Source organism: Schistocerca gregaria, chromosome 11, assembly GCF_023897955.1.
Source record: "Schistocerca gregaria isolate iqSchGreg1 chromosome 11, iqSchGreg1.2, whole genome shotgun sequence".
Classification (NCBI taxonomy): domain Eukaryota; kingdom Metazoa; phylum Arthropoda; class Insecta; order Orthoptera; family Acrididae; genus Schistocerca; species Schistocerca gregaria.
Genome location: NC_064930.1, coordinates 144,949,073 through 144,964,196, shown reverse-complemented (window position 1 = coordinate 144,964,196; position 15,124 = coordinate 144,949,073). Strand labels below are relative to the sequence as shown.

Here is a 15,124-nt window from a genome sequence, read left to right as displayed (position 1 = left end):
TCGACTTTCGTTGAACAGATTGGTGGCACAGAAGTATTTCCATTGCAAGGAATGTGAGGACAGCAAATGTTTGACAAGTTCAGCATGGTTAAATTTGCTTGTAGGGCTGTGGGTGAGGCCTCTGGATAGGACTGAAACTTTTGTGGGGCTGTGGATTTTGGTGGCCATATTAACAACAGTGTCCTGGGACTGTTTCAGACCTGGATTCAGAGCAATGTTGGTAGGAAGTTCTTGGGGCTACTGCAGACTGAAAACGTCAGCTAGGCAGGGTCTGAGTACTACGAGTGGTTGATGAGGAGGAATACTATGGGTCGGATAGGGGTTGGATGACGGTGCCCCAAGGTGGCAGTAGGATGTCAGCAGGTTGGATAACTTGTATGGGCAACGTCTGGAAAGCTGTTCCAGGTGCTGGAGAACAAGGGATTCGATTTCAGACATGTGACACATGTAGTTGGGACTGCACAATAGCAGTATCTTGCAGATCGAGTAGATCGTGTTTCTGGGGTGCCTGTGCCACTCTTGGTGAATAAATCAAGAGAGTAACTTTTTCTGCAAGAATCATTTTACTAAATACTAACCTCGAATGTTAACAGAATCTTCCGTCAGTTCTTGGTAGAATAACATTATAATAAATGAAAAGCACCACTTTGCTTTTGTTCTAGAATACTGTAGAACAAAAGCAAACTGGTGTTCTTCACTTATTACTAATCTTGAAATTCAATATTGATGAACTTTATTTTCTGAGTATTGTTGGCACTGACAGTGGTTTTAATTTTATGAAATCTGACACTAGACAGATGGCTAAATATTAAAAACAGGTAGATTCCAAAATTAAATGAACCAGAACTGGTAAAAAAAAGCATGACTGATTTAATGAAAAGTGCTCAGCTGTTGCACTTGGCGACTATTTAGAAAGACATAAGAAGATTAGGTCACGGCAGCTAATTAACAGTAGTGATGAAAAGAAGGTAGAAAGTGTAGATTATATGTATTAGAAGGGAAAATGAGACAATACAGACCATTATTTATGGATACGTAATGAAGAAGAGACAAGCAGGAAGGCAAAGGATACGGCTCCTAGATGATTGGAAGGAATGTCACAAACACAGTGAATTGGTGAAGAAAGCAGTGGGTTACAAGAAATAAAAAGCACAAGGATATGCTCGCCAAGTAGAAACTTAGCAGTTATATTACAATCTTTAACCTTACGGCATATTTATTTTTATGCACATTGTACAGGTAGAGATGGGGAAGAAATTGTTCATTTCTTTTCCTAGAAACCATCCCAACATTTACCTCTGTGTGCCACTATACTCAATGAGAATTTCTAAGGGATAGTCTTGATAGATGTGGAAGAAAACATGATGGCCCCAACACTACCAGGTAAAAGAAAATGCTAATAAAATAATGAAGCTTTTACCATGAAATATCTGGAAAGTGTCCTCTTGTATCTGCCTCCTGGAACAATTGGAAGTGGTTTCTGGTAAACTAATCCAATGAGACTTTACAATAAATAAAGGAAACTACACTAACAGCTGTAAATAAATGGTTATTTCTCAATGCTTCTTACTGATAGTATCTGTCAAATAAAGCAAAGCATGCAAATCATGCAAATCATAAACTGTGAAAATTATGTAAAGTACTCAAAATATAATACATCACTTGTAATTTACGTTAACTTATTTCAAATATACTTTTACTCTTTCTCAATTTTGTTTACATATCAACACTACTACTCACAAAAATTAAATGTTTGTCAGCTTGTAGAAAGCTCCCGGTTAGACACATAAATATTGAATTTTTTTGTAATGTCATTTGGTGTTTTTAATTCATTTTTGCAACATTCTTGGCATTCCATATGACCCCGCATACTGGCAGGATCATACATGGTACCACTTGGACGTAAAGCAAGAAAAGTGATACGATGTTCCCCTCCCCCAAACACAGTCAGCATCTCTTATTACATATATGAAGGCTGTGGGCCACAGACAGTCAAGCAGGTGTTTTTAGTGCGCAATATATGAGGTTACAGAAATCTGTCACTGTGAAAGACTCGGAAAGTGCAGTGAAATAGTTTTATTAGTGTGTACATACTTCATGCAGCCCAGGAGGGCACATCTTCATCAGGCAATGTTCAATCATTAAATTACAGTCAACCAGTGCCACTAGTATATGACAAGAGACTACGAACAAAAATTGACAACAGTGAAGCAAATATGGCTGAACAAAACAAAAACGCACAAAGATAGCTGATAGATTTCATCAATTTTTGTTCGAAAATAGGAATGGAAACATTGGAAATAAATATTTTGTATGAAACATTTTTGAACTACAATATTAAGAAAAGGATATATTCAAACAATGGAAAATCCAGGATGGAATGTAACAGTATTATGTGAGAAGGAAAGTTCGCGCTCACCAAATAGCAGAGATGTTGAGCTGCAGAGAGGCACAACAATACCAATACGACACATACACACACACACACACACACACACACACACACACACACACACACACAACTGCAGTGTCAGGCAACTGAAAACACTGTGGTTTCAGTCAGTTGCCTGAGACTGCAGACGTGTGTGAGTTGCATTAGTGTGTGTGTGTGTGTGTGTGTGTGTGTGTGTGTGTGTGTGTGTGTGTGTGTGTATTGTTGATGAAGGCCAATAGCCGAAAGCTTTAATTGAGAGAGTCTATTTGCTGTGCCTATCTGCGACTCAGCATCTCCACTATATGAAAAGGATGTATTACTACTCACTATATAGAAGAGATATTGAGCCCAGACAGGCATAACAAAAAGACTCCTATATATTTGAGCTTCTGGCACAGCGGTCGCCCAAACATCACTGATTTGTCTCAACAGCCACTCGGGCCCTCACTGTGCTGAGGTTGCGTGTACAATTCTGAACCATTGTGGAGCTTCAGAATAAAAATCGCCACTCTCTCAGAGACACAATGTTCCACAGCTTTGCATAGTTCTCCCCGAAGCATGCACAAAGTTTGTGGTTACAGAGGACTAGTGAATCGCATCAGTCCACAGCTTTCTAACACAGAGGTCGTCGAATGTGTACCCTTCTGAGACTGTCCGAGTTACCTGGCATGCTTTCCACTTTAAACTGCCAGGAGGACTCTGTGGCTTTTCAACTACATTGCACACAGTAAACATTATATCCCACATCTAGAACGCTACAGGAATTCTCATATATATACAAACTTCAAGCTTTCGCAACCCATGGTTGCTTCATCAGGAAAGAGGGAAGGACAGGGAAAGAGGGAAGCATGTGGGTTTCAAGGGAGAGGGCAAGGAGTCAGTACAATCCCGGGAGCACGAAGACTAACCTTAGTGGGAAAAAAGGACAGGTATACACTCGTGCGCGCGCACACACACACACACACACACACACACACACACACACACACACACACACACACACATCCATCCACACATATACAGACACAAGCAGACATATGTAAATGCAAAGAGTTTGGCCACAGATGTCAGTAGAAGCGGAAGTACAGAGGCAAAGATGTTGTTGAATGACAGTTGAGGTACGAGTGGCAGCCACTTGAAATTAGCAGAGGTTGAGGCCTGGCAGATATCGAGAAGAGAGGATATACTAAAGGGCAAGTTCCCATCTCCGGAGTTCTGACAGGTTGGTGTTAGTGTCAAGTATCCAAATAACGCGGACGGTGTAACACTGTGCCAAGATCTGCTGGCCGTGCATCGAGACACGTTTAGCCACAGGGTCATCCTCATTGCCAACAAACATAGAAAGCTTTCTATGTGGGAATGACCAGCAACAAACTGTCCATTCGCATGAATGGACACAGGCAGACAGAGTTTGTTGGTAATGAGGATTACCCTGTGGCTAAACATGCCTTGGTGCACGGCCAACACATCTAGGCACAGTGTTACACCGTCTGGGTTATCTGGATACTTCCCACTGACACCAACCTGTCAGAACTCCGGAGATGGGAACTTGTCCTTCAGTATATCCTCTCTTCCCGTTACCTACCAGGCCTCAACCTCCGCTAATTTTAAGTTGCCTCTGTACTTCCACCTCGACTGACATCTGCCCAAACTCATATCCATCCGCTTGGGTGTGTGTGTGTGTGTGTGTGTGTGTGTGTGTGTGTGTGTGTGTGTGTGTGTGTGTGTGTGTGTAAACTTACCTCGTTCTCAGTTACATCCACTCCTATGTCTAATTCTGGCTCCTCTTTAACATATCCACTGAAATTCAAGACTGCTAGTACATCTTCAGCAACCTAGAAACAGGAAAATAATCTGTATTAATTGAAGATATCAACCTCTGTCCCCACATAGTATTAAGCTCTCATTTTGAAGGTAAGTTCTGCATCTTCACTGGATTGCTCTCAGTACACTGAAGCCAGCCTCACGTGGAACACGAAGGGTAACAGCGATATGCAGTGGAATACGTTTTGTTACATGGGACGAAAGCTTAAAATGGCTTTGTTGTTTTTATTCAGACCATGGAAAATCCAGGATGGAATGTAACAATATTATGAAAAGGAAAGACGCAACTCACCGCATATCGGAGATGCCGAGTCATAGAGAGGCACAACAAAAAGACTGTCACAAATGAAGCTTTCAGCCCGGAAGACCCACCCACCCACCCACACACACACACACACAGTCTCAGGCAACTGTAGTCACACTGCGAGCAGCAGCACCAGTGCACAGTGGGGGTGGCGAGTGGGTGGGGCTAAGGAGGAGGCTGGAGCAGGGTGGGGGAGGGATAGTAGGATAGGGATTGCAGACAGTGCAACTGCAGCTGTGTGCAGTTGGGAGGTTAGATGGCAGGTAGGGGAGAGGTGGGGAGAGGGCGTAGCGGAAAAGTAGAGAAGTGAAGAGACTGGATGTGATAGAGGAATGAGAGCTGTACAGTGCTACACACTAGGCACCCCTACATAGCACCCCCTGTCCCCACCTATCCCCTGCCCACCGTCTAACCTCCCGACTGCCCGCAGCTGCCCCACACTCTTCAACTCGTCCTCGCGTGCTCCCCAGCAGCACTGCACCTCCAACCACGCCCTCCCCCATCCTGCTCCAGCCTCCCACGTAGCCCCACCCACTCGCCACTCCCACTGTGCACTGCTGCCGTGATGCAGCTGCTCGCAGTGTGACTGCAGTCACACACCGCACCTAACGTCTATTTTTGACGAAGGCCTCATTGGTTGAAAGCTTTACCGTATTTACTCTAAGTCGCAACTTTTTTTCCTGTTTTTGTTATCCAAAAAACCGCCTGCGGCTTAGAATCGAGAGCAAAGTAATCGGAAGTTCTGAGAAATGTTGGTAGGTGCCGCCACAAGTAACTTCTGCCGTCTAATATATGTAGCGCTACACAGGCTTGTTTTGTAGCACAAAGATAAATACTGGCGCTAAAACCTCTGTGTCAGTAAATAAATTTAAAAAAAGGTGGAAGATGAGCTTTTTTCCTCCTCACCGAGACTTTGACCACTGCATTTTCGTACATGATCCGACAAAGTAAATACAAATTCCGTATTGTTCATCTTCAAATGTAGCAGCATTTCAATGTACTATGAAAATTCGACTGGCAAGAGTGTTTGGGATGTTTGTCAATATGGCCAACTCTACGTTCTGAATTTTTTCCTACCTGTGAGAAGAGATGGTTCCTTATAGGAACTTTTATGAATTGTGAATCACATGCAGTATTCTCTTCACCTAAGAGTAATACAAATATGAACATTTTGCCATGTATTCTTTCGTGTTTGCTGCTATCTCATTTAAATCCTGTCTGCCTAATAACCTACGAAACTAGTGTCAGACAACTGCAAACGCGAAAGAATATACGTATCGTGTCATGTTTATATTCGTATTATTCTTATGCCTAATAGTGATTTTTAAATCTAAGATGACTAATTTCTATGCACACTGTAATGTCCTAAAGAGGCGTCTGCAGAGATTTTCAAACGGAGAAAAATTCTCATTCAGAACATCTTTTATCATACACAGTCTATTATTTGGTTCTTGTTGATCATTATCAAAGAAAGCAGCAGTGTAAGTAACAACAAATAGCAGTCTCTTGCCATTGTTTCGCTAATCAGATGATTCCTCTCTGTTTTTTTATTCTAAGTGGCAATAGCGCACACAAAAGCAAGCCGTGCTGTCAGCGGCAACAGGTCATAAACACGCACTATCAGAATGCGACAAACAATGCATGACACAGTACAGTAATGCATTTTCAGCTTAGATTGACGTTAACGCCTGTAACAAAGGGAACGGCCCTTATCAGATCAAAGAAAAATAAGCAATCAATTCAAGCGACACAAAGCACGTGAAATGGAAGGATAACCGTATAAATACGGACAGAGCACCTCACACATAGCAACGGCTAACTGGTAAAGCTTAAATGCTAAGCTTACGACTCGAACCAAACTACTGTAGCTGTATGGTCTTTCATTAGACCTAAATTGTTTCTCATATTGCAGTGGACCAACTTTGTTTTTATTTGGAGATGCGACCTAAAACTTTTCTCTCCCCTTGAATTTTGAGTCTCACAATTTCAGGTCCGGCTTAGATTCGGGACAATATTTTTTTTCCTTGATTTCGAGTCTCATTTTTCAGGTGTGGCTTAGATTCGAGTAAATACGGTATTTGTGACAGGTTTTTTGTTGTGCCTAACTGTGATTCAGCATCTCCGCTATTTGTTTCTTTTTTTTTATGTATCATGCAGCCATCACTACATGTAAGATACTGTCTGTAAACATTTCCGTTTAATACTTACATTCAATAATATTTGTTATTTCAACATCAATGATCAGATAATTTGTACAACATTTCTTACATAGGAGAAAATAACAGAGGTACACAGAGAGTACTGCTGCTCTATCCATTCACTGACATGTTGATAGTTCAGAGCTACGTAACACCCAACAACATTACTGAGACAAGCAAAGAATTGACCTGATACGTAGCAGCTACATACCTCTTTCTTAATGGTCTGCAGATCACAAATGGGAAGTGGGTCATCAGGAAATGAATCAGTCTGTAACAAACCAATGAGAAAGACAATAAACATAATTTTAATCACTGTGGCTCTGCAGATAGTTATATGCAGAAATTGCAGCCATTACATGAAGACTGCCTCTAACAAGTAAAAGAAAATATAGTGAAGAATCCAGTTCCAAGGACTGGGCTTTGATATATGCACTACTGGAACCCATACAGACATTTCAAAATTCTACCAACATTGGACTGCTGAGGTATCATTCACAATTACAGTGTCCCCCTATTACATAAAGATCAAGAAATGTAGAATTAAATAGTTTTGGATTAAGGGAGATTACTTACTGAAAATCTGAAGTGTTGAGCTGTCAACTGGCACACATAAAAGAAGGAAAACTTGCTAGCTTTCAGAAGTTTTCCTTTGACACAACCCCCCCCCCCCCCCCCCCCCCACACACACACACACCAAGCACACCAATATTGTCCCGCGTGTGTGTGTGTGTGTGTGTGTGTGTGTGTGTGTGTGTGTGTGTGTGTGTGTGTGTGAGAGAGAGAGAGAGAGAGAGAGAGAGAGAGAGAGAGAGAGAGAGATTTGGGGGGGGGGGGGGGGGCACACATACACATAAGTCTGCCTTCTCCTGTGTGTGCCTATCAAAGATTCAATACTTCTGCTTTTCAGTTTGTGGTCCCCTTTAATCCGCAAATATTTACAATCTACAAAAACTTTCCTATGACATTCATACTGAAATGTAGAATTAGCTGTTTATCCTTCAGTTCTGAAGATTTGCATGTAAAGCTTATACAGAAATATTAATCAGTGCACATATAGTTTTTTTATTTGTTTTAAAGTATGAAAATATGTTTGAGGGGAAACTGCAGAACTGTACAGAGAATACTACTTTGTATGCAATGAAAAATTTAATTCACATCGACGAGAACATTGCTGAAATTTCCTATAACCCTACCAGAGTCTTTCCTTACAGACAGCATCCTATCCAACTCATCCATACACAGACCTCCCATGTCATCTCTGACACCAGCAAACGTCTTAACCAGCCACTGACCAACACTTCGCTATCACCCAAGTCTTGAAAACATGTAATACATCCCCCCCCTCTCTCCTCCTGTCTTCCCTCCCAGTCTCCCCCTTTTCTCCCCCTTCCTCTCTTTCCTCCTCTCCCTTCACCCCCCCCCCCCCCCATACATCCTACATGTTCTAGTGTCTGAACTCCATTTACCTGAATGTTCTGGCCCCGAGCCATCTGTCGAAATATGCGCTTCACACTATTCCACTACCCCTACTCGCCTCACATGTCCTTCCCTATCCCCTCCCAGCCACATTTCCACCCGCCGAGGCAACTGCTATTGGTAAACGACAGTCAGTTGCACCGTGGCCACAAATATAAGTTTTGGTGACTGTGTGCAGGAATACATCTACTAGCTCGAAAGCTGATATGAACACTTTTCTGTCACACTTCTCTGTGTGTCGCACACCACATCAGCCAGTTACAGATGAGTGGTCTGCCTCGTGTAAAAAAGAATGAAAGGACGTTCAGGTAATAGTATCATTCCATATTGTCATTTATTTCACAATAATTACATAACTAATAATATCGTGTGACGAGGGCCTCCTGTCGGGTAGAACGTTCGCCTGGTGCAAGTCTTTCGATTTGACGCCACTTCGCCTAGTTGCACATCATTGGGGATGAAATGATGACAATGATTAGGACAACACAACACCCAGTCCCTGAGCGGAGAAGATCTCCGACCCAGCTGGGAATCGCACCCGGGCCCTTAGGATTGACAGTGTCACGCTGACCACTCAGCTACCGGGTGTGGACATTAATTACATAAGAATAATGTTTATTCATCACAGCCCAGTACTACTACTAAAACAAATTACTTATAAAAGAAACTCCAAAGTATTTGCTAATACAAACACACACAAAAAAAAGGAATGAGGGAAACTACCCAGTTTCAATACTTCCACTTTCCTCCTCAAGTATGAAGAGGTGCAGACTGGAAAAGTTTGGAAACAAAGGACATGTCACTCAGAGCCTAGGCCGAATCTGCGTTTACCATTTGAAACCGTGCACCTCGCACCTAGTCACCGTCGACTGTGCTAGCACTGCACTCAAACAGAGGCACGTGTGTAGACACGTGCCTATTCCTCGAGGTGTGCGTGTGAGTGATTCTGTTCACACCTGTGCTCACACTAGGCACCTCTAATTCGGTGTGCGGCACTCTACAGCCACACGGCCACTAGCCTCGTGGTGCACAGGTGTGAACGCACCTCGAAAAGGCGAGTCTGTCCCGAGTATGAGGGGAGACAGAGATGAAAGCGGAGGTGTCAGAGCACGAAGGCAACGACGGAACACTGAGACGCACTGCCCCAGTTTATGAGATGATTGGCTAGGAGAAGTGGGTAGCACAGCAAATGAAAGACAGAAATGTGAAGTGGTACAAATAGCACAACTAAATACTGCACAAAAAGGGGAAGGCGAGAGGGGGAAAAAAACCAAAACTGGACATAGGAGGATGATGAACATAAAAAAAATTAAAATGGAAGTTTAACAGAATTCTAGAGTATTATTCCAGTTTTCACAATTCTCACCAAAATAAATTCAGAAACGGGATGTGAAGATTATAACAGTAAGTATGCCCTTATGAAAGTGCAACGGAAGTCCTGGGGCACTTAAATGGGAATCCCAAACAGAAAGATGCCACATTTCTCAAGAAACCCTATCAGTAAATTTACAGAACTGATACTTGAAGTAGATTCTGTTATCAGTGTGCAACTGCCACTGTTCATTTGGCACAGGACTGGAGAGAAGTGATATGAGAGATTAGAGGAATCCAATGGCACACAGTCAGTAATTTTTTCTCAGTTGATATGCAAAATTGAATAGGAAAGAAAACTGATGGTATTGGTATGTTGCACTATTTTACTGTGCACTGTAATGTGGCATGCTTTGTATACAAGGTGTGTGAGAAAAGTAATCAGACTAGCAACACTGCAAACGAACTGTCAATGCTGCATTGCTCTACTTGTGTAGACTGGTTTGTTTGTCCCTTCCAGATGCTTATAGTGTGTTTCAGCTCCATCCAGCACAATTTTTGATAGCGCCATCACTGAAGTTGCGTTTTTGTTACGAGTGTAACAAAAATGGGACAGCAGAATTTACACGAATGTTATGCCATCAAGTTTTGTGTTAAACTTGGTGAATCTTTGACTGTGACCTTTAAGAAGTTGAAACAGGGCAATGGGAACATTCCGTACTGACAGCACAAGTTTCTTGCCGGTAGAGATCATATTCGGAAGGCCGAGAACACTTTGAAGACGAACCTCGCCCAAGGAGACCTTCAACTTCAAAAACTAACAAAAACGCCAAACACGTGCATGCTCTCGAGAGATCAGCAGGACGAGTGACCTTTCAGAAAACCTTCATGGTACAACAAATTTCGACTGCAGTTTTGAACATTTGAAAGGTGTGTGCCAAAAAACCTCACAACTGAACAGAAAGACAATTTACAACATGCGTGCATTGATCTTCTCGACAGGACTGACGACGACTACAAATGATTCACTTGTATGATCGTAGGTGACGAATCCTGGCTTTTTGTGTGCGATCCTCAAATAAAGTGTGAAAATGAGGAGTGAAACACCGAGACATCTCCTCCATTAAAAAAACTCAAATGATCAAACTGAAGTTTAAAACAATTCCAATTTGCTCTGTTGACAGTAAGGGTATCTCACATAAAGGAGTTGTTCCTCTGGAACAAATCTTTTACAGATTTGTCTCGAAATGGTCAGGAAAAGGCTGAATCGAGTGCGACTCGGCACTGCAGACAAGTGGATGCCGCATCGTGATAACGTCCCGTGTCACTCTAAAGGCATTCCTGTTGCTCCACAGCCCCCGCTCCATCCCCTACTCAGCTGATCAGAGCCTGTAATCTCCCCCATCCATCCTCATTGCGCCTATTGTCTACAATAAGCAAAGTCTTGTATGAAAAATTTGAGGGGAGCAAAGATTACAAGAATCTTTCTAGTTTACTTAGCTTGCTGTTTTGAGTTGGCTCCAATTCTTCTTCTTGTCTAGGGGTCTGATTCTTGAAGCTGACATCTCACATTTTACGTCCTCACAGTTAAATTGAACTAAACAAATTTGAAGATCATTGTTGCAGAAATTTTTGTTTTTACATAATTATATTTTCTCACATTTTAGTATATCATACAAGATTATGAGTTTTCCCAGTAACAAAGCTGAAATTACATTGTTCGCACAAAATACAAAAATACATCCGATCTCATCATAGGCACACTCACGACTCTCTCATTCTGCGAAAATAACCTTATTCCAAAGGGTTTCCAATTTCTCTTAACAAATGAATTTCTACTAGCTTTAATTTCGATTATTATTTCATATATTAATCCAGAAATAAACATAGTAAATAGTGCAGGATTGTGTAATTAATAATAGAAATTTCTGGTGTGTGCAAATAACTTCAAATGTTTCTAAAAAAATAATCTGAATTGTAAATTCGGAGTCAGTACTTATCGATTGTAACCATAATTCTTTATAAAGTAATTCCTTTTTATACATTTTATCTTCAAATGTAACATACTGTGTATAAAATTGTATGAAAGTCTTCAGTTAAGCAAGTGACATCATAAAGACCTGTGCAAAATTCGAAAAAACAACACTGGTATCGACAACTAGTGTTGAGGAAAAGAAATTTCCCAAAATTGAAATGTGTCTTAAAAGGACATCATTTTCAGACTCTCGAGACCTACCAAAAGAATATGGCTGACATGCTAAAGGCCCCACCAGTTTCATTAGTTTTTTCAAACACCCTGTGCAGATATACGTAGAATGCAGGTTAAGGCAATGAGGATAGCAGGATGAAAAACTGTGTCGGAAGGGAATAACCTGCCTTTTTTTTTTACGTATGCTACATGACTGTGTGTGGGAACTCTGTCATCTACCCTGATATGGGCACTGACATCACCAATTAAAAGCCATGTAGCACAGTATTTATGGGACCCCAAACTGTTATCAGTATCTTTACAGCAGGGGTGGCACAATCTCCATTAACTGTCAATAAGTTTCAGCAATGCTGCTCACCCTTCAATCAATTATAAAGTGAGAAGCAAACCATTGGTGGCGTTTCTGGCATGTAATGCAGTAGGGACAGTATATAAGCAGGGCAAAGACAAATGTAAATCATCCCACAAACGATATGGCCTACACACGATGAAATCCACTGACATGCAAAAGATTTACACAAGTCAGGTTTGTAGGGACTGGGAATAATTATCTACGAAATGGCAAAGCTGGTGGAATGTTCTGAACATCTCTGGAAAGCACTGAAGGACGGTGATACGGCAAATAGGCGACAAGATGCCGGGCATCCCCTCCGACCCACAAAATGTGGGGGCCTGAGGCTTGTGCTCTCTGTCAAGCACGATAGGCGGCGATCTGTGGCAAATCTGGTGAGACAGTACGGTGCACTGCAGAGACACGTCTTCTGGAGCACAGCATTCAGTGCGCACTGTGGAACATCGGGCCCCACAGCAGATAACCCATGTGTGTTCTCCGGTTTACCCCAGGACACCTTCAATTACAATATCAGTGCACACTGGGTTCATCAAAATTAGACTGGAGACATTTCCCTTGGTCAGATAAATTAAGTTTTTTGTTGCACCAGGTTAATGCACTTGTCGGAACACTTATGGCACGTTCTAGTAGGATAACTGTCCTTGTCAGAACGCCACAACCGTGTTACAGCAGTCTGAGGAGCATGGCAGTGAACTCACATCTTCCCTGGTAAATTATACAAATCTGAATGTGATTGAACACATCTGAGATGCTATTCAGTGCTAGCTCCATGCCCTCAAAACCAATAACCTGTAATTTATGACAACACTGTGAGCTGTGGGTAGACATTTTGTATCACTTTTCCCCAGATACCTACTGATGACCTGTCAAATACGTGCCGTGCAGAATAGCTGCTGTATTATGTTACAACACTGTGCCAAAATGCTACTACACTATTACGCAGGTGGTCACAATGTTTTGACTCACCCGGATGTGTCTTCGTGTTTTTGCAATTGGGCAGATTGACCTGCAAAAGCTGCCATCTTAAATGCCACAAAGGAAGTACGTGTTTTTGCAATTGGGCAGATTGACCTGCAAAAGCTGCCATCTTAAATGCCACAAAGGAAGTACGTGTATAGCAGGCAACGTGCACAAGACATTAATATCTATGAAACTACCCTCCCCTCTTGGTCTTCTACCACTGAACAGAATTGTGAAGATCACATTTGTAAAAATCAACAGCTCACATTGCTAGTTTGGGATGTAGGTCGCATAGTAGTTGTCGAGCTAAACACTAATGCCGAAATCGAGGAAGGAAATGGTAGCGGTGGATAGACTATGTGAAGAGAAGAAAATCTGAATTTATCACAAGGGGCCCCCCCATCAGACTTGTTAATCACAGATTTCAGTGAGTTTTGGGGATGTTCTTGCTCTTCTTGGTGCATGTATATAACGTGTATATACGGCTAAATCATCAATTTTGATTGTGACAATGTATTCACACTGAAACTGCATAATAAGTGAATGTTTTCTTATGTGTCACGAACTCTTAAAGGGGGTATATTGGCTGTTCATTGTGGACAGTGTTGCTTATGAGCTAGAAGAATCATTTTAATATCAGCTAAACTACTCTTGGTGTATGTAAAAACGGTTGTATAAAGACAGAACTTTGAAATTACTTTTCATGTGTACATTGATGAATAATAAACTTATTTTTCATGCGTAAACTGATGAATAATAATCAATCATATACTGAGTTTGGGGGATCGGAGTGAAGAAGCATGGGTAGAAATTTGGACCATTACATAAACAATTACTAATGTGAGGTGTATGTGAGAAAAGTAATGGAACTCCTAGCAAAGTTTTTACTTTTTTTTCTCCAAATAAAAGTAGTGTCACCTTTGAAGCAGTCCATGTGAGTAGAAGTAGCCATTCTCAGTCTTGGTAGCAGTGCTGAAAGGCTTCAACTCGCAGAGCCTTTTACATGCTGGGCACTTTGTTTGAATGTTCCCAAAATTATGTCCTTTTCATTTTGGGAAAAGAAAAAAAAACTCACAGGGATTCAGATTAGGTGAGCGGGGGTGCTGAGGAATAACGGGAATGACTTTTGAGGTCAAAAATTCCACGATGGAAACGACCTCGTGACATGGGGTGTTTTAACGGAGTAGCATCCGTTTGTCTGCAATGTCCAGTTTCACTCTTCTCACCCTTTTCCTGAGCTTTACAAGTGTATCTTTATAAAATACTTGGTTGACAGTTTGGTCTAGAGGAACAAATTCTTTATGCACACACAGGTCTTTGAAGTTGAAGGTCTCCCAGAGCAAGGTTCACCTTCAATGTATTCTCCGCCATCCAAAAATAATTTGTGGCACAGGGAATCTTGTGGTCTCGATAAGGAATGTTTCCCACAGGCCTGTTTTAACTTTTAACTTAATGGCATAACATTGCTCTAAATTTCAATGTTCCATTTTTGTAATATCCATCAAAAAAAAAACTTCACTGCTGGCGCTCTCAAAAATTGTGCGGTTGCTGTACAGAGTTGAAACTCGGAATGAGTATCTGGAAGGGATATCCGAGTAGAGCAACAAAGCACTGCCAGATCACTCCCAGGGTTGTCAGTTGATTACTTTCCTCACACACCCAATCGATCATAAGAGACTGCAAAATTATAGTTATTCTTGTATAAGAAACTATTGCATCAATACTTTGTTTCTGATACTAACTACACTCACAGACTTTCTTACCTTTCATTGCACAGCTAGTGAGAGAAATATGTAATTTCACACAACTGATCGCGTTTACATTCGTACTCCTAGTGCTTGCACAATCGTGGGCAATGTTTACCTTCAGTATACTGTTATATAAGGTTTTTCCTTGTATCCTGAAAGTATGTGATTCGGGTCATCCATGTGTCCCCCCTCCCTCCCCCAACCACACGATGATAATGAACATCGCAGCCAACTGGAGTTTGTCTGCCATATAGTATTAACTGTCACTATTGTGTCTGCTGTGCACGTCAAAGAGATTGACAGGA

The 15,124-nt window shown here is 41.7% G+C and overlaps 1 protein-coding gene across 1 annotated transcript in view; it reads right to left on the bottom strand.

The window, feature by feature from the left end:
- Positions 1–15,124, bottom strand: part of LOC126295266 (uncharacterized) — a 710,311-nt gene that overhangs the window by 317,782 nt on the left and 377,405 nt on the right. The window contains exons 36-38 of the mRNA XM_049987689.1: positions 6,972–7,031; positions 4,177–4,269; positions 1,421–1,458 (exon numbers count right to left, since the gene is read on the bottom strand). Coding sequence (XP_049843646.1) covers positions 1,421–1,458; positions 4,177–4,269; positions 6,972–7,031 — 191 coding nt within the window. The remainder of the gene's footprint in view (positions 1–1,420; positions 1,459–4,176; positions 4,270–6,971; positions 7,032–15,124) is intronic.